We start from the raw sequence: 19283 nt of genomic DNA, 5'->3' as shown, positions 1-19283 counted from the left end.
TGGAAAAGCGATAACATGGACCTTTGTTTTAGGAAATAAAGCTTGCCTTATAAGAAGTTATAAATGTGCAACACAGGAAGGAAGTGTAGAAAGCTATGAAGCAGGATATCTCCGGTACAGCACAGGGAGGTCAGATGAAGAAGGAAATGCCGGCTTAGCACAGTGGGATGAGGGAATGTGGTTAAGCTTTATTCAACAGATTAACTTCGCAACACTGCCTTTGCCAGAAGCAGAACTAATCTTGTTGCCTCTGAAATAAAGCACCACAGACAACAGACTTTCTAATAGATTATTTAATTACAGATTATCATATGAGCAATATTAGTGCTTTTCATATTTATAAAGCAAACGAAGGGTTTTGTGACATTTACAAACTAGTTTTGAATGACATCTATTCAAATGTTATTCCACATATCCTTAATTAATTTTTCTTCTTGAAAAAGAGCATGGTAACTTTGAATAGAATCTCATACTGTGACTTTTACAATAGCAACAAATCTCCCCAGGAGGCCAGGTTTCTTGGTTTACTCAATTCTCTGCTCTGCCCTTTCTCACCTGGTCTGCTCTCAGTTGGCTCTCCTTTTCTGTCAGGTTACAGATGACTAGATATTTGAACCTTAATCCTGCTGGGAATTTCTAGTGGCTAATCACCATCACTCTCACTGGAACTGCTACTGTCAGATGATTCACTACTGTCATGCTTTCTAGGGGGGCTAAACCTTCTCCTGGAATTGGGTTTTCTGTAACCCCAGGAGCCTTTCCTTTGTGGCACCCCCTTATTCCGTGTAGAATTTTGTCTGTGGGGTACATAATGATTTTTTCTGCTCTGTGTTATTATAGTCTCCTCATTATTGAGGCCATTATGGGAACCTATTTCATTTTTAATTTCATTATCAAGATCATGAGAAGGAGCAAGCTGGCCCCAACTTTTGCCCTTACTGGGAAATCTTTGTTTTTCAGTTGAGATTACTTGATTCCTATTAGAATGCTCCATATCTTTTCGGCTACCACCTTTGCCATTTTTTGGAATTTCATTATAGTTAGTACTTTCAGCAACATCCCTACTGCCTTCTTTCTTTTTCTCTTTTGAGGGTAGATGAGGATGAGGGTAATGAAACTCTACTTTCCCTTGGTGAGCATTTTGGCTGTTGGCATCTACTCTGTTGCCTTCTTTTCCAGGGAGTTCCTTAAAGTTGGTGCTACCTATGATATCATTGCTGCCTTCCACTAGACTTACATCAGCAGTGCTTGCCTCTTTTGTTGTTTCATCCCTTGTTCCAATGGTACTTCTGCCACTTTCTTCTTTCTCTGGAATCTCATTATAACCTGGCCCTCTTGCATCAGGACTGATGGTATTGGCTTCACTTGGGCCAGAAAACTCTGTTTGAATATCTGCACCTTTTAAGTCAGGACCAATAGGTTCTCCTTTACCAGAAATGTCCTTAAAAGGTTGACCATCTCCACTGAAAGGAGAGATATCATTGTCGCCCCTTTCTTGAAGATCTGGGTAACCACTGCCTTCGAAATCACTGGGGATTTTTTTGACTTTTGGGAGCTGTTTTGGATAGCCAATGTTGTGTTGGGTATGGTAGGTGCTTTTGCTTTTAACTGGAATATTCTGGGCTTGGGGATCTCTTTGATAATTCTTTCTATCTTTTGAGGAGACTTTAACATAATTCATACTTGCTAGGATTTTGCTTAGAACATTCTTGGGTTTGTTCTCTTTGTTTTCTTCTGCCAAGCGTTCAGTCACAGTCCTTGGCTCCATTATATATTGCAAATTATTCCTGATGAGAGTTGCACCATATTCTTCTTGGTTACGGAGTTTGTTGACAGCATTGTCTTCATCCTCAGCCCCGTTATTCCCAGTGGATTCAGGATAAATGGACATCTTTAGGTCACTGTGGGCATTTCCTTGGTTATTAATACTATCATCTTCATTTGTTTTCTGTCTGCTCTCAAAAAGAGTTTGGGTTTTGTTACTTTGGTAATTTTCATTGGCTCCAAGAATGGAAGAGTTTTTCTCTCTTTCCTGGGCAATGTTTTCTTTAGGTGCTGGCTCTTGATTTCTTTTCTTGCCAGAATTTTGAAGAGCAATATTGTCTTTGTTTTTTTCTTCCTGCTAAAGTATAATTTTCAACATAAAGTATTATTTTATGTTAAATTTTAAAAAATTAATAATTCCTAAGCGATTTAAAAAGAATTACCCACCAGATACTTAAGAGAAAGACTATTAACTCAATAGAGGTTTGTTTGTAGAGATAATTTAGAAATGATCAAAGCAAGTTTCATGGATAAAGAATGAGCAAGCTTTGAAGAATGGGTAGGATCCAAATATGTGATAGGATAGTAGTGAGAATATTTTAAGAATAAGTGGCATATTCAATGTCTGGAAACAGGAAACATTTGAAAGATAATACGAATAAAACTCCATGGTTTGAATAGAGAAATCCTAAAGAAGCGAAAAATAAGTAAGTTTGGAAATGTAGATTAGGGTCTGTTCTTGAAGGAAGATTTGAATTTAAGGAGCATATGATTCAAGAGTGGTCCCCCTAAACACAGAGACATATTTGCTAAAATAAAAGAAATTGAAACCATGATTAAAGTCTCAATGACAACATTATTTGTTGTTGAGACAAAGAAAAATATTTGGACTTAAAGTGGAAAGTTCACTGTTAAAATTTTTATGATTACTGCTTTAAACAATAAGATGTTTAAATGAAGATTGATAATAATAATATTTTTAGCAAAAAAAAAAGCTGTCCTCATCTTGCATAAGCCATTGCAAGTGAAATGGAGGTCATACTTTAAAAAATAATTATTTTCTCTCTCTGTCTTCCTTTCTGTGTGTGTGTGTGTGTGTGTGTGTTCTTACCCTGGTCGTCAGAGATATTCATCTGCCTAGGGGGAAATTTTCTATTTCTTTTTATTTCTTCTCCCCCCACCCTCGTTTTTAGAAAATAGACAAATAGATGAATCTAGATAATACTCAGTTTCTGACATTCAAACAAAGGATTTGCAGCAAGTGTTACAAACCCAACTGTTGTCAGAAAAAGGATTCACTACCTTTCTTTTCTTCCCTGTTGTCATGTAATAAACTAAATTTGATAGTTTAGATAAATAGTTCTCAAATTTAGCATTTATCAGAACAGTTTGGAAGGTGATAAAACAAAAATTGTGGGAACCAATGGCCAGAGTTTCTGATCCAGTAGATCTGGGGTGAGACTCTAGCATTTGTATTCAATAACATTTCCCAGGTAATGTTGATAGTTGCAGGTCTATAGACTGTATTTGAGAACTACAGTTCTAGATCATAAAGTTGAAGTATGGAGATCTAGACAAGGAAAGTTCCTGAGGGATAATGGGATGAAAAAGAGAAAGTGAAGAAGGAAAGTGAAGTGTTTATACATGTATCTCCATTTGTCCTTTTTGGGGGGAGCCTATAAAAAGGCTGCTTCATAGGCTGTACTTTACCAACTTGAGGTGCAGCCAAGTTGCAATAAGCTTGGCAGGACAATGGGGTCAAAAAGAAGAAGGGGCTGACAGCAACTTTGCCCATGACATTCACAGTATTTCTATGGCATAAGCTAGATATGAAAGTGTCTGAGAGTCTGGTCAGGAATTTTCCAGAGGGTATCCTCCACAGTGATACCCTCTGGAATCAGAAGTGGCTCTAAATCAATGAAAGGTGGCTCTACAAGGAGTCACTTAGAAGGAACATATACACTATGGACAAAGGTGAGTCATACTCAAACACACAGGGGTCTAAATCGTCTACGAGAGCCAAGAGAGACTGAAACACCACTGGACCCCAACCAAGGCTGTACTGTGCTGATCCTAAGCTATGGCAGCCAGAGACTTCATTTTAGAATACAAGCAGGGGGAATAGCACACAAGTGGTCAAGCAACATTGCCCATGCATGTCTGAGGATTCCACATCTTTCCTTCCACTGTGGTGGGAGCCATGTTTGTACAAATGGCATATTGTATGTAGTGGATGATATAAGCCATACCCTATTGCCTCATATATCTGTATGCTATCTTAGAGAGAGAAGAGAGAGAGAGTATCTGAGTGTTTTTACCCAAACTAAAGGACTTACTTAAAGAACTATTATAATGATTTGATAACCTTAAGTTTAAACAGGCTGAATTTAAATTAATTTCTGTACACTCTCCCCTTCCTCTCATTACTCCTTGGGTGGGAACTCTTGAGCAACAGAACAATTATAAACAGAATAAATAAGATACTTTCTCTCTACCTCCAAATTGTAGGGTGAGGTAAAATTGACAACACCATGACATAGGCTTTTGAACTGGTGAGTAATATGAAATGGAAATAAGAGGCATTAATTGAGGGACAGGGACAAGTAGGAAATGTGGGTGGATGCCCCATGCACTAAGCAATACCTGATGACTCATGGAATGGCAGAGGCAGTAGACCTGCAGGACCAAAGACGGGGGTGTAGAGCGGTGGGACAGGGAGCTCATATCCAACTGGGGTTCTCACAGACATACAGGGTATTGGAGCATTCTAGAACCTGAGACTTGAGGGTAAAGAATTTGGTTTTATTTTGCAAAGGGTGAAGAGCTAGTGAAGGTTTATAAGCAAGGGATTAACAAAATAAAAATCAACAGCTCAAGAGGAATAGCGGTAAGAAAGCGCTATGTATGTTTTCATACACAGCGGTAAGAAAGGAGGACTTGCAGTGTTCAAGACTGAGATATAATCGCTTGGATTTGGATTATGCCAGAGAAAAACATTACAAAGGAAAAAAACCCTTCTACTGGTGTTCAGCCAGAAGGTGGGTTAATAACTAAAATGGACTGGAATATTGATTTGCAAAAATGAAGACAAGAGAAAAAGAGAACAACTTTAATATTGGACGGATTGATGCTGTGAGAATGTAGCACCCAAGCTCGAAACACAATACCTAGTTAGAGAAAGGGTCAGGTATCCCAGCCTCACAGGGTCACCCAGGGCAAGTCCTTCCCAGTTTCATGACCTATGGTCAACTGTTCCTTCCTTGAAGACTTTACAGGCTAATTGCTTGTTACGTTTTATGTAAGATCTTTTCATTTATATTCTAATTTTCATTATGTTCTATTTTTCAATTTTTTTGTAACCTGTACCTAGTAACTGATGCAACAATTATTAAGGTTATTTTCTCTTTCATATGCAACCTTTTTAATATTTGGAAAAATTAAGATTTTCTCTAAATTCACTGGATGCTTTCTTTCTCTTCTCCAAGTTGACACTTGTGGTTCTCTTTTATTAATTAGGTCACTATGTTCAGGGCTGTCATCTGACTACAGATCTCCTTTAGCTTGTGTGGTTCCAGATGGCCCCAGACTCCGATGTGGTCTGGGTAGCCCTGAGCACACAGCTTCTAGTAGCTTCCTTGCCCTGGCCACCTATTTTTACTTATTTTTTTAACTAATTTTTTTTTTTTTTTTACTATTTTTACTAATACAGCTTAATTTTGTCCCACCTTTTTTGGCCACCACTTTGGTCTGTTGGCTGCTATTGAACATGTAGACATTTTCTTGAATGTATTAATTAAATATGTGCAAATACATAAATGCTCCCAGATGGAGGAAGAAAGTATAGACAGGTTGGAGGCTTGCACTCACACAGCAAGGGTATAGGGAAGGTAAAGGAGATGGAAAACCCACATTCAGGGAAGTCAGGATAATGGAGAATCATATTTAGTGGAACAGCAGGCAGGAGGAGTCAAATGGTCTTTCTTGATCCGTCAGTCAAGTGTTCATTGAAAGTAGGTGTACTATGGAAAGAGCACAGTTACCGGATGCCCAACCCTGCCGTTGATGAGCTATGTGATCTTAAAAACCTTATTTTACTTCTCTGTGGCTCAGCTTTCTTAATAGGAAAATTAGAAAAATGATAGTTATCTTTCAGGATTGTTGGGGGAATTAAATGGTTTTATGAAATGTTATAATGTGTGGAATGTGATGGTCAATCTTTTTTGTATTTGTTATTTTAAATGATTTCTGGTTGCAGCACTAACTGCATGGTGGTCCTTATATCAGTTGGCTGGTCTGATTTCCTGTGCTCTGTCTTTCTGTCTCCATGCCCTAGTTCATATTATTCTTTTCGTCTGGAATGGCCTCTCTCATCCACTTGTTTGCTTAAATTGTACTCAACCTCCAAGGCCCAGCTCAATTATTTCCATTATGTAGGCTTTCCCTAAACACCAGACTAAGAACTAATCTTTTTCTACTCTAAGCCCCTAAAATAATATTTTTGGGGGTACTACTCTCACAGCACTTTGCACATTCTGTCTTGAGTTTTATAATGATTTTATAAATGCATTTTTCTTTTCTTTTCTAACTCTAAGTTCCTGGAGAGAAAGAGTTAAGTTTTCTCAATCATTTAATCTCACATAGTATCTTGCACCATAGGAAGAGCTCAACATACATTTATTACAACAAATAAGTTTTAACTTACTCAATGTAACAAATTAGCTTAACAGGCAGTTAGTCTTAGAGACGCCATCTAAAGAATAATGAGCAGAACAAAATAACATTCTGAAGAGAAGCTACCACTTTCATGGGAAATGAAGCCAGATTTGGAAAAAGTAAATAGTCCTTTTGCTGATGGCATTTTAAGCTGTTTCCAGCTCTTCGGCCAATGAATCTGCAAAAAGGGGCTGAATGAAAAGAATTATTGTCCTATTCCAGGGACAAGGCCCTTATTCTTTCTCTTCCAAGCATTCTGACCCAGAATGGAGTCATCACTGGAATGAATTTAAGGGACACTAAAACATGTCACTCTTTAGGCTAAAGTGATTTTTCCTGTTAGTCTTCTAATCCTCATCATTAGAACACATGATAGATTATGTTCAGAAACCCTCCTTATAAAAGATCAAACATTACTTGGAAGCAATAAGCAAAGGTCACGGGCATTAGAGGTCCACCAGCATCACACCTGCTGGGGAAAGTCCTAAAGCGGGGCAGGATTTGGGCTAAGCTGCAGGGTGGCCCATCTGTGTGAGTTCTATAACAAAGATGTTTAAGGAGCCAGGGACTATGGAAAAAGGGCAAAAGCACCCACCACAGACAGAAACCCAGAGTAATTAAAATAAATTTGTCTCCTCTACAGTTTCCCCTAGGGTTAGCCCAGAATTTGGCTCATGGTAAGGATCTTCTCTCAGAGATTAAGCTTACCTTTATGTCACTTTGATTTTTCCTCCCAGATGATGTGTAAACATACTTAAAAATATAATAACCGTGTTTCTCATGGTGGCCTTTGTACATTATCTACAAAAACATAACATTGTATTAAGATGTGTTTATGTCTTATTAACTTGTCTGGCTCTCTTTTTGATTGTACGAGATATTCTTTAACTTAAATGAAGTCAAATTCTGCTTCTGACAAATGGTAGTTCTTCTTATAATCACAGAAGAGCACCTATAAACATTGTCCCTTTCTTTTCTACATGTCTGTAAGTCTGTTTGCTCTAAGGATGGCTATCAATGGCTCTCTCTCCCTGGGTGTGTTAATTTTATTACCAAATTTCAATGGACAGGGAGCGTGTGGAGATATTTGCAGGTGGGAGGGGCTGTAAGAAATAGGAGAAATGTGGGTTTTACAGTATTCATGTCTGATGTCAAATTGGAAAGACACAGCATGAACATTCAGACTCTGATGTTTGCCATTTTGCCTTTGTAATTTTCAGCTGAGATAAAGAACAGAAGATTGTTAGGTCCTAGAACAGAATTTCTGAGGCTGCCAGAAGAAACCATGGTAGGCTGCAATTTGGTGACATGAAAAGCTGAGGATACTTGTTTTACTTTCTACATGCATATGGAAAAGTAACTCCATGTAAACAGAATTCCACATTAAGATTCGTTAACTCCCTTTCCATTGTTTCCTCCCTCACTTGTTGTTTTGTTCTTGTGTATATGTGTGCGAAAATAGCTTGCTAATAATACACCAGGATTTTTATTCACTACTTCTGGAGAAAGAAATCACAGTGAAGAGAAACAAATCCCCATTCAGAATGTTTCTCTTTTCTATCAAACATTGTCTGAATTAAGTGCCAAAATTATGTTGTGTAATTTTTCATTTCCATTCTAAGTGCACAGGAATATTTTGACAGTTAAAAATTTCCTCTCCTGAGTTTTTTTCTTTAAAAGAGTTGAAATAGATTTATCTGAGAAGAATAATTCTGTTTACCCTCTGTTCTTCCACACAGTCTTCCTTAGTTTTCTCAGTTTGTGGCAGAAATGTCTGGAAGGAAACAAGAAATACAACTTCACAAAACATTCATTCTTTTGTCCATTTCTGCCAACAATAAATGTCTCATTTATTTTTCTCTTACTGGGTTGTATTATTCAATGTGGAAAATCATTCCAACCAAACAAGATGGATATATTACAATAATATTGGTTTTAGTCTTACAAAAGAGGGTGCCAGCATTCGTCCACCAGAGGGAGACAATGACATCAACATTAGAATCACACTCAAGCACAGAATTGCCAAGTTGGGGAGGGGTGTCACTCCAGATGTGGAAGCTTGGATGTTGCTGATATCAACTGAAAAATATATTTTCACTGGAACATTGGAAGTTGTTTAGTATCAATGAACCAAAATCAGAGTCCTGTGATGAGAATTATAAGTTTGCATGAATTGCTTGAATTTAGAGTTTACTATACAAGCAAAGACTTGATGCTGCTGGTGGTCCAGCAAAAGTAAAACCATAGCTCTGTCCATAAGGTGTAGGATCATGTCCAAGGATGAGACTTTGCTGTTCCCAGTCACCTGAGCAGAGATTTCTGTCAGGGAAAGGAAAATGGAGTGGCCTACGGATTGGGACAAATACTCTTCGTGATCTGCAACAGACATGTCCAAAGATCTTGAGAATACCTGGGGTGAGAGATAGCTATTGAGGTGGAGAAAGGCCAGAAACTAGGAAGGACTAGATCCAGGCTGCATGTTCTAGGTCTTTGGGCTAAAATTTTGGTGTCACAGGAGAGCACGCAGATGACCTGAGAATTTTGGAACAAGTTTGCTGTGGAAGAACAGACACAACGATTCTTTTATTCCCAGTATTTTAATTTTTTTAAAAGATTTTATTTATTTCTTTGACAGAGAGAGAGAGATCACAAGTAGGCAGAGAGGCAGGCGGTGAGGGGTGGGGGAAGCAGGCTCCCTGCTGAGCAGAGAGCCCAATTCGGGGCTCAACTCAGGACCCTGAGATCATGACCTGAGTCGAAAGCAGAGGCTTAACCCACTGAGCCACCCAGGTGCCCCTGTATTTTAATTTTCTTATTGATTTTTGAAATTCCTAGTGTATCTCAGATTTGGGAAGAGGAACCAGTGGGTGGGACTTGTTTGTGTTTAAATGCATGTGCTAAAGTGGAAACAGGAGTCATGGTGGTATCAGTCATAGAAAAAAGAGAACCCCTCAAGGGAAAGCTGAAAGAAAAAGTTCTTGATCACCTAGAGAGTATTCTTCCTGAATAAACCTTAATGTTCTGTATTTTTCTGCAATAAAATATAGGCAATTATCCTTTCAGATATTGTGCTTCTGCTCTCTCAGGAATGACCTCTACAAACTACACTTCTTGAGCAATTTTGCCATCTGCCTTCAGTCTGGGTTGGCTGACAGGAGGCCTAGCCTGAGATTGGAGGGTAGAAGGATAGAGTGAACAAGTATGTCTTTTCCTGCTCTCTCTGTTTGGGGCTGCATCTCTAGGACTGGACACATCTCTTTTGTGGTCCTGCCTCTCTGCTGGGGCCCTTCCCCACTCAGGGCACATCCTTCCTTGTTTCTTCAGCCCAAGGGGTAGCAGTAGTTTTAATCTTTGGGTTGTCTCACTACGCATGATTTGCTCTTTCTGTTTGTCCTATACTTAATAACTATTCTCCAAATAAAATCCCTCTACTGAACTCCCTGTCATGGGAATTTTATTTTATTGTCCTGACTGGATCCTGATTGATGAAATTGTCTCAGAAATAAATTCAAAACTTTAGTAAAAGTGCCCTATTGGCTTGGCTCCAAGGCAGACCTGCCTAACAGTCCATTACATCCTAGAAACAAAAATAGTTTGTTAGTAACACCTTCTGTTTACACAGCACTTTACAGTTTATAAGCTGTTCTTGTATACCTAATCTCATCTGATTCCCATAATAACCCCTGTGAGTTAGGCAGTAGAATAAACAAAATTAACTACACTTAAACATGCAGTAGCAGTTGTAGAAGTAAAGGAGATATTTTAACCAAAACCTTTGTCTCAAATTCCCAGGGTTAAAATAATAAATTTTTAAATGGCTTGCTACCTGCCAAAAAATATTAATAATAAGAGGAAATGTTTCTGAATTTTACATTAAGTACCTTCAAGGTATATTTTATAATTTATAATTCCATCCATTACTGACTTTTTTCTTATGCTGTTTTTTAATTCTCTTATGCATGTAAATTTAGATCACTACATCATTTCCCAAAAATATCAAAACAGTGAAAATAATTTTGAATATGGGGTTATAGGAAAAAGAAAACATAAAAATGAGATGACTAGATACTAAGTAAGAAAAAAAAACAATTGTTTGGGATATTCAGCATCTTCTCATAGAACATACACACACATGAATTAAAAACATACTTGTTAGTATAGAGTACCTTAATAAAGCTGGCAGTAATAAGTCATGAACTTACAATAAAGTAAATTTTAACAGTGTTTATAGTCTAATTGCATGTTGATGAATATTAATTGAATTGCATGGCCCAATATCCATCTTTTGTTTTCTTCCACTTCCAAATTTTGTCTTTGAAGGAAACCAGAATGTCACTCCCAAAATATGCTTCTTTGACATAAGAATTATTTTGAACTGAAGGCAGTTAAGTCATAAATGCAGAAAAAGTTCCCCCTTTTCTGCCTAAAGGTAGGAAACAAAGTGTCTTGTTACTGGTGAACAGCTCTTAGCAGTTCAGAGATGACGCTGGAGGAATCCACAAATCTTGTGAAACTAATCCTAATCTTTCTCAGTAAGGAATATAAGGACTACCTAGACCTAGTTGGATTACCTTTAGCCCAAATCCCTTTGTCTTATCAATTTTTCATAAATTTGTTGTTTCTTCGTCTAAAAGGTGTAAAAGCTTCCTGCTTTGGTTACCTTTTTGGGTCTTCATTCTCTTATGACTGCTCCCATGCACATGTAGAAATTTAATAACATTTGTATGCTTTCTCCTGTTAATCTGTCCTTATCAGCTTAACTTTATGACAGAGCCATGAACACAAAGAGGATTGAGGAAAACTTTTTTTCTCCTACAGTTTGAATTTAGAATATAATTCCAAAACAGATGTAAGTGACTCAATATATTCCAATTTCTGATACCACAATCTATTAATAAATAATTTAGGTAAACATCACATTTAGTCATTCACAATTCAAAATTTTGCCTCTATGTCCTTGCTGAGCCTTTTTCATCTGAAATATACATCCCTCCCACCTCCCCTCACACCCACTTTTCTGTTCTCCCACGCTTGAGTGTGGCCTGCTGGCTCCTCCTCTTGACCAGAGGTCACTGGATTGATATTGACATAACAGTTACTGGAAAATGTTCAGAAGGTGCCCCTTCAGCTGCTCCTTGGAATGTGTTGCTCAAAATAGATTCATCCTCAGCTGGTGGGTTTGAGCTGGGTCAGCAAGACCCACTCAATCTCTGTTATGCTTAAGCACATGCCCCTTGGTCGTGATTGAGCTGAGTTGTGTGAATTGGGCCTGGCAGATGTCTATTTTTAAGCACTATGGCCCACTGTAGGACTGTCAAAGGATATGCGCTATGAGGGGTCATACTTTCCTCAACTTCTGCTGTCCTTACTGGATGGCATGCTCATCACTGGGTTACCCCACTGGTCACTCAACTGGCTCAGGACCTATATTTAAGCACTTCCGGCAACAGAATGACTACTTGTTTCCATGCTCTCCAACTGAAATGGTTGTTCTGAAAGGCTAGGATGCTTTTCAGACATTGTCTAATTAGCACTGTGTCTGCACAGCAGAAAATATTGGTAACACTCAGCATTTTCACAAGATAATTTAGTCACATCCTGAATACTCATCTGGGTGAATCAGAGGGAGAAAAAAAAAAAGAAATTGCAACTCAATTTATGTTAAGCTTAGGGGTCCTTCTTCCCATCTTTAGCCTTGCACATGAAGAGAAAATCATTAGCAGGATTTCAGTATTGGTGGGTTACAAGAATAAGAGAAAAGGTCTGGTTTCTTTCCATTGCCAACGTATTTACAAAATCTAGTTGGTCAGCTGTAAAACTGTCAAGTCAAATTTTTTTCAGTTTTTAGTAAAATATCAAGAATCTCTTTAGATGTGTTAAAATTTGGGTCTCTGAGCATTTACTCATTAACAGCTGATTTGAAACACTGTGGCTGGTATTAGTTTTCTCAAAAATATACTTTTTGGCATTTCTTAAAAAGCAATATGTTGACATTTATAATTCAGCACATGTTTATTGAGGTCCTCCTTGGTGATAGACATTTGTATCAAGTGCTGGATGCTTTCTTTTTGTTTGGTACTTTATTGCAACTGAACTAGGTAAGGGTTACTAATTAAAAAAATGAAAAATATTGCTTAGAAAAAATAAAGACACCAGAAGATAATATGATGCATAAATGAGATTATAAATGCTTACTGGTGCTGCCCAGGTCACGCTGAAAAGAAGCAGTCCCAAACAGACAATTTGCATCTTTGAGACTCTCTGCAAAAAAGATAATAATATTTTACCCTAAAGCATTGTCAAGTATGATCTATATTCCTAAGAATAAATAAAACACAGAAGTATATACAAACATCCTCCTCCCAGTAGTTCATTTCCTTGTTTAAAAAAAAATCATGTATAATTTATATCCAAGTATAGATACTTTAAGAGCCTTCGTATGTCTAATTATTCTGATGTGAAAGTGAAAATTGGCCAATATTATTAAAACAATGAAGTCAGTTGATAGAAATGAATTTTATAAATATAATTACTTGTTATATTGTCAGTCCAAACTTTTCCCTTTTGTGTTTAGAGATAATTTAATTTAATTATTTCTATAATTCATAATAATATTAAATTAGTGTAACAACTCATAACAGACTCTTTACATGGGTGCCAGCAAAGAAAGTCTCACTGTGAGGAATAAAGTCTTATCTGCTACCAGGATAGTCCCCCAATATATGTCCTTATATTCATTATATTCTGAGCTAGTAACCATTCATGGGCTGGAGAGTGAAACAATTTATGTAATCCATATATTAATAGCTAAAATTTATTGAGTACTAAAATACTAAAATACCTCTGTGTTAAAAGTTTTATATATATTCAATTATTGAGCTTCATGACAACCCTATGAGTTCGATGGTATTACTCTTCCTGTTTTAGAATATGAAATAGATAGAAAGTCAAATAATTTGCCCTAGAATTCCCAGGTATTGAGAGACAGAACTGGGATTAATATCCAAGCAATTTAACTACAGAGCCAGCAGTCTTAATGATGACTCTATGCCATCTTGAATAAATTTTTATTCTTTCGTCTTATTACAGAAAAGTCTACATGTAGTTGATTTAAAGGCAAATAATATTTTATATTGAGCTCAACAAAATTAGGTGTAAACATTAACATTTAGCTATGGATAAAGGTACATGTTTATACTTTGGTGAATATTCTAAGAGGACCTAGTGAGCTCATTTAAGTCAAGTAGCCATTATAGAAAAAAAATGTCAGTATAACTGTGAATTACTAATCTTGTGGTTTCGAGTAATATTAAGCATTTACCACATAGACATATAGCAACCAATATGAGCATAAAAAATTTTACACCACTTTTTGAGATTAGCTGAGGAAAATGCTCTTAATGGCAATAATAATCTAAATACTGTTGCTAGGGGTGCCTGGGTGGCTCAGTGGGTTAAGACTCTGCCTTCGGCTCAGGTCATGATCTCAGGGTTCTGGGATCAAGCCCCGCATCGGGCTTTCTGCTCCGCGGAGAGCCTGCCTCCCCCTCTCTCTCTGCCTGCCTCTCTGACTGCTTGTGATCTCTCTCTCCTTCTGTCAAATAATAAATAAGACCTTTAAATAAATAAATAAATAAATAAATACTGTTGCTATCTTGAAATTTTTCAAGGTAAAATTTTTATTTGAAGAAATAATGTAACTGTTAAATATTTTCTAAAGCTCTAGTCTACTCTCTTCTAAAGAATATAATTTTCAAGATCTTAATTTTAACTGTAATTTAGCCATCCAAGTATTTTAGAGATAAGGACATTACAAATAATTTATCAAATGATTTAGTGTTGCTCAGTAGAAATGTCTGCACAGATGAGGTTTACAACTATGAGTGTGATCACATTATCCTTATTCTGGTTTGTAAGTGAAGGTAAAGAGTAAAATTAGTGTCTTTAAATTATGGTGGATCTTGATAATGCTAAGACTTAATCAAAGAAGAAGTTGTTATCAAGCTACCAATTTTAGTTGATGATTTCCAGAACTCGGCAACACATTTTGTATTTTATAAAACAAAGCACTAAATATTACACAGTTGTGCTGAGCAGAGAATACTTTCAATATATATTTATTTTCAAAAGCAATCTCCCTACCGGATGACATATACCTTAAAATGTAAACTATGTTATAAAGCTATTTGCTATCAAGAATATCAAGAGAGCCAAATTACCTGGTATCTTTTACCTTCAGAATACCTGGCTTCTTCCACAGGATTAGCAGTCTCTGGGCAAATTTTGCTGAAATTTAAAGTTTGTTAGAGTTCCCAATGGCCAATCAGCATAGACTCACTTAGCACTAGCAAACAATTTGTTACCAGTGCCCACAGATAACCATAGGGGGCAAAGTAATTTTAATCTAAAAATGTTTTTGTGGTGAAAAGCTGCTATCAAATGTTCCAGAAAGTAGGATAAACAGAACATATAAATACCTCAGTTTGGTGTATGATGTTGTCAGATAATTCAAATTGATTTCAGAACTATTAATTAGGACTCTCTGAATAACAAGTTTGTAAGTGGAAACATTTTAGCTATCCTTTTGTGTAGAAAGTTTATAATTTCAATTTTTTCTGTATTAAACCCAGCAACACTTAACAAATATGTATTGAGTACCTAATATGTGACAGACACTGGGGAAACAGCAGTGACAAAGCAGACAGAAAAAAAATAATCTGGTGGGGAAACTGACAATAAACAAAATAAGTAAAATATATTGTGTAGATAGTGACAAAGACAAACTCTAAGAAGAAAAAGTATTGTAAGGAAAGGGGATGACAAACACTGGGGGTCAGGTCATGGAGACACTGAGTTGAAATACTAGAAGGCCTCACTGAGAAGGTGACTTTTGAGCTGTGTAAACACATGGCATCTAGGGGAAGAGAATTCTAAGTAGAAGGAAGGAAAAGATGAGAGCCCCAGAGACAAGACTGCTGACTTGTTCCAGAAATAGAGAAGAGGGCATTTTGGTTAGAAAGACTGAATGAAGTGAGTAGCAGGACATGAGGTAAAAAAAGGTCGTAGATGGCAGATGACATAGGGCGTATAGATCATTGCAAGGCTCTTGACTTACCCTGAGTGAGAAGGAACCCTTGGAGGTTTTAGGCAGAGAAGTAATTGTAGAGTAATTGAGGTAGGAAAAGGCAGACATGGGCTAGGAAGCTCTCAAGGTAATCCAGGCAAATGGTGATTAGGAATCAGAGTGATGACAGAAGGGATGGGGTAACTGGTCAAGTTCTGGATATATTTTGAAAGTAAAGCCAGTAGGATTCATTGACATACCAGATGTGGAGTATGAGAGAAAATCAAGAATCAAGGGTGACTCCAAAGTTTTTTGCTCTGAGCAACCAGAAGTTTGAAGTTGTCTTTTATTGATATGGGGGAAACTGTCGAAGAAGTGGTTTGGGGAGAAACATTGAGAGTTTTGGTTTGGATATGAATATTACAGAATGGTCAATTTAGGACATTGACTTTCTCAGTGAAACAGGGAGTACACCCATATTAGAATAAGCCTTTCTGGAGCAATTGCCTGCTCTCTCCTCTTTTGCCCATTCTGTGTGCCAAAATAATGATTGCAATAGTTCGGGTTAAAAATATTACAATACCTGGAGGGATAATTTACATTAGAACTATAATTGAAGCATTAATGTACAATAATATAAGAATTATTTAATCCATACCAAATGATAAGAATTGGTTAAACACAATTTTAACAAACTGTAAATAATATATAATGAGATTTAAATGTAACTTCCCATTTCTCCCAAGTTCCAAAACAGACAAAAGCCAAAATAAAACAAAAAAACAACCCTTGGACAGCTTTAGCTGAGAGAATGGTGTCTTTTCTAGTTTCGGCTGAATCCCTATTTGTGCTCTGTCGAAATTCTGCAGATCCTTTTTGAGTGTCTGGAGCTGGTTTTTAAAACACTTGCCAGGACTAGAATTTGAGCTGTTGGGCTGGAGCTATGGTTGATTCACCATTCAACCATGGATTTTAGAATATTTGAGTGTTGTCATTAATGACAGAGACATTTAGATCTAGTAGCTTTGGAATCAAACAGACCTGAGTTCAAAAACTGACTCTAGAGGTGCCTGGGTGGCTCAGTGGGTTAAGCCTCGGCCTTCGGCTCAGGTCATGATCTCAGGGTCCTGGGATCCAGCCCCGCATCGGGCTCTCTGCTCAGCAGGGTGCCTGCTTTTCCCCCCTCTCTCTGCCTACTTGTGATCTGTCAAATAAATAAATAAAATTTAAAAAAACAAACAAACAAAAAAAACAAACTGACTCTACCACCTGTTTGTTATGGTCAGTTGCCTAAGCAACTAAATGGGATCTTTCGGAACTTCCATTTCTTCATCTGAAAATGAGGAGCATAGTCACAAGCTAAACTTTCATTGAATGATAACTTTGCTGTGAGCATTTTCCTCAAAAACATTTTCACCACAGGGGCACCTGGGTGGCTCAGTGGGTTAAAGCCTCTGCCTTCGGCTCAGGTCGTGATCCCAGTGTCCTGGGATGGAGCCCCACATCGGGCTCTCTGCTCTGCAGGGAGCCTGCTTCCTCCTCTCTCTCTCTCTCTCTGCCTGCCTCTCTGCCTACTTGTGATCTCTGTCTGTCAAATAAATAAATAAAATCTTAAAAAAAAAATCCCAGTTAAAAAAAATTTTCACCACATAAGGAATTGGCTGTAAGGCAATTTTGTCATAAAAGATAAAAAAATTACTGTTTGACAGTTTGGCTTAACCATTTGGTTTGATTTCTCCATTGACAACAGTACTCCCATTTTTACATTATTTAAACCTTACCCTCATAATGGTCTATACAATGGTGCAGAGTTTTGAACCTACATTTCCCACAGAACTTAATAGACATTTACCACCGGACATGTGACAATATGCCAAGAACAAACAACAGTGTAGAAGGCTTTCACAAGGGGACACAAAGTTCAATTACTAATATGCATCCTAGTATTTGGAAACTGATACGTCTCTGTTTTTTTATTTTATATTTTATTTTATTTTGAGATTTATTTATTTGAAAGAGAGAGAGTAGGAGTGTATGTGCATAGGCAAGCACAGCAGAGAGGGGTGGAAGGAGAGGGAGAGAGAGAATCTCAACCAGACTCCCCCTGAGAATGGAGCTGGTGGGGGGGGGGGAGTGCTCCTTCTCACACCCTGAGATCATGACCTGAGCCAAAATCAAGACTCAGATGTTTCATATGATATGGAGCAGCTGCACTGAAGTGTTGGTTTTCAAATCACTAGCTTCTGATGTGAAAAAAAATCTGAGTATCTTCTGAAAAAAATTTTTTATGAATACTATTTTCTCATTTAGAAAAGTAAAAGGTTGAAAAAAAAATCTTTAAGGGAACACAATTATCAGTATTGTGATGACACTAATGATTTATTTAAATCAATTTTTTTTTACAATTGATTGGATGCTTGTTGACGGTTCCATGTTTAGTATTACAGCAGTAATGTATCTGTTTTGTTACAGCAGTACTTTTTTGTATCTGTTTTGTTACAGCAGTACTTCATAATAAACCACTCCAAACTCAAACTCAAAAAAAGAAAAAGAGAAAAGGACTAGGATGCTTAACTGACTGAGCCACCCAGGCCTCCTTATACTTCTCTTAATGGAGGAAAAAATTTTAGTGAAAAAAGAAAAGATGTGATGCCAATGAGATGAATCTTCAGGCAAAAAAAAAAAAAAAAAAGTAGAATTCTATGAATGGAAGACTTTGATAACACGGGCCTAGATATAATCTACAGAATAAAATCAGTTATTTGTGTGCTATTACCTCAAATCTGCACTATACATTTTGAATGTACTCAATATTTTGTATTTTGGAGCAAAGTTTTTTTTAAAGTTGTTATTCATTTTTCATGTTTCATTATGCCCCCTTTAATGAATGCCCCTTTTATTTTTCGTGATTGTATCTTTTACGGCAAAGTTGCTTTACGGTTAGTTAGGTATGTGAGGAAAATGCTTGCGGTGGACGGGCTTACCGCGGAGATGTTCCAGGTGAAGCTGCCTAGAACCTGTGAGGTATTTCTCCTATATGTCACTGACGGGAAAATGTTTACTTCTATATAGATGTATCATGTTTAATAAGAGAAAATTCTTTGAATTTTAAGAGAAAAAAAATTGCTTAGCTACTAGTCCTAGCAAGGAGTAAACTGGCAGTAGCTAAATATATATGCTCCCAAAGTTAAAATGAATTCAGAGCTTCAGGAAAAAAAAAAAAAATCAACTTGGGCCTTAAATTTAGAACCTACAATTGACAAAAGAAAAAAAAAAGAGCCTATTCTGGTTTTAAGGTTGCAGAGAAGAAACTGCAGCGGCGGGGGGTGGGGGGGGTGGGGTGGGGACAACCTAGAGCGATCATTTGCTAAAGTTCTCTGAGGTGGAGTTGTTACTTCTACCCTCTTGACTTGCCTCTAGTTAAGCTTGAACTACAAAAATTCAACGTTAAGTTTTCTAAATGTTTTTGTGTCGTAAACAGTTTTGCTATAACATTTGTTAGGAATAAATAACCAGAGATAAAGAACAGTGTTCTATTAAAAAATAAATTATCCTCACACCATCCCTATTTAACTGGAAAACAAAACAAAACAAAACTAGGAAGCAATAGAGAAGGCAAGAAATGGACGCTTGGATTTTCTTCTGGTGTTTGGCTGACAGTTGAAGAATGGACGACACCTCCACAGATTACATACCTAGCCTGGCTTTCCTGGGTCACACTGACCCAGAGTCGCTCCTCAAA

At 37.2% G+C, this 19283-nt stretch overlaps 1 protein-coding gene across 1 annotated transcript; it reads right to left on the bottom strand.

Moving 5' to 3' along the window:
- Positions 1 to 430: 430 nt before the first annotated feature.
- MEPE (matrix extracellular phosphoglycoprotein) lies at positions 431 to 12726 on the bottom strand. The gene is made up of 4 exons (XM_047712999.1): positions 12673 to 12726; positions 8198 to 8251; positions 7186 to 7278; positions 431 to 2122 (listed from the first exon to the last, which is right to left on the bottom strand). The coding sequence occupies exons 1-4, from the start codon at positions 12724 to 12726 to the stop codon at positions 644 to 646; spliced, it is 1680 nt and encodes a 559-aa protein (XP_047568955.1). The 3' UTR covers positions 431 to 643.
- Between the last annotated feature and the right edge of the window lie 6557 nt (positions 12727 to 19283).

This window comes from Lutra lutra, chromosome 2 (genome assembly GCF_902655055.1).
Source record: "Lutra lutra chromosome 2, mLutLut1.2, whole genome shotgun sequence".
NCBI classification, from domain to species: domain Eukaryota; kingdom Metazoa; phylum Chordata; class Mammalia; order Carnivora; family Mustelidae; genus Lutra; species Lutra lutra.
Note: the sequence above shows the minus strand (reverse complement) of the source record. Positions and strands in the feature narration are given on the sequence as shown.

What these genes read in the sequence shown, in the direction of transcription:
- MEPE (XM_047712999.1), bottom strand. Translation starts at nt 12,726, where the DNA reads ATGCAAATTGTCTGTTTGGGACTGCTTCTTTTCAGCGTGACCTGGGCA. An exon ending in GCGTGACCTGGGCAGCACCA is followed by an intron (nt 8,252 to 12,672) that starts GTAAGCATTTAT and finishes GTTTCCTTCCAG; the next exon opens with ACATTTCTGCCACAAACTGA. An exon ending in AAAATCAAAGTGACATAAAG is followed by an intron (nt 2,123 to 7,185) that starts GTAAGCTTAATC and finishes ATTATACTTTAG; the next exon opens with CAGGAAGAAAAAAACAAAGA.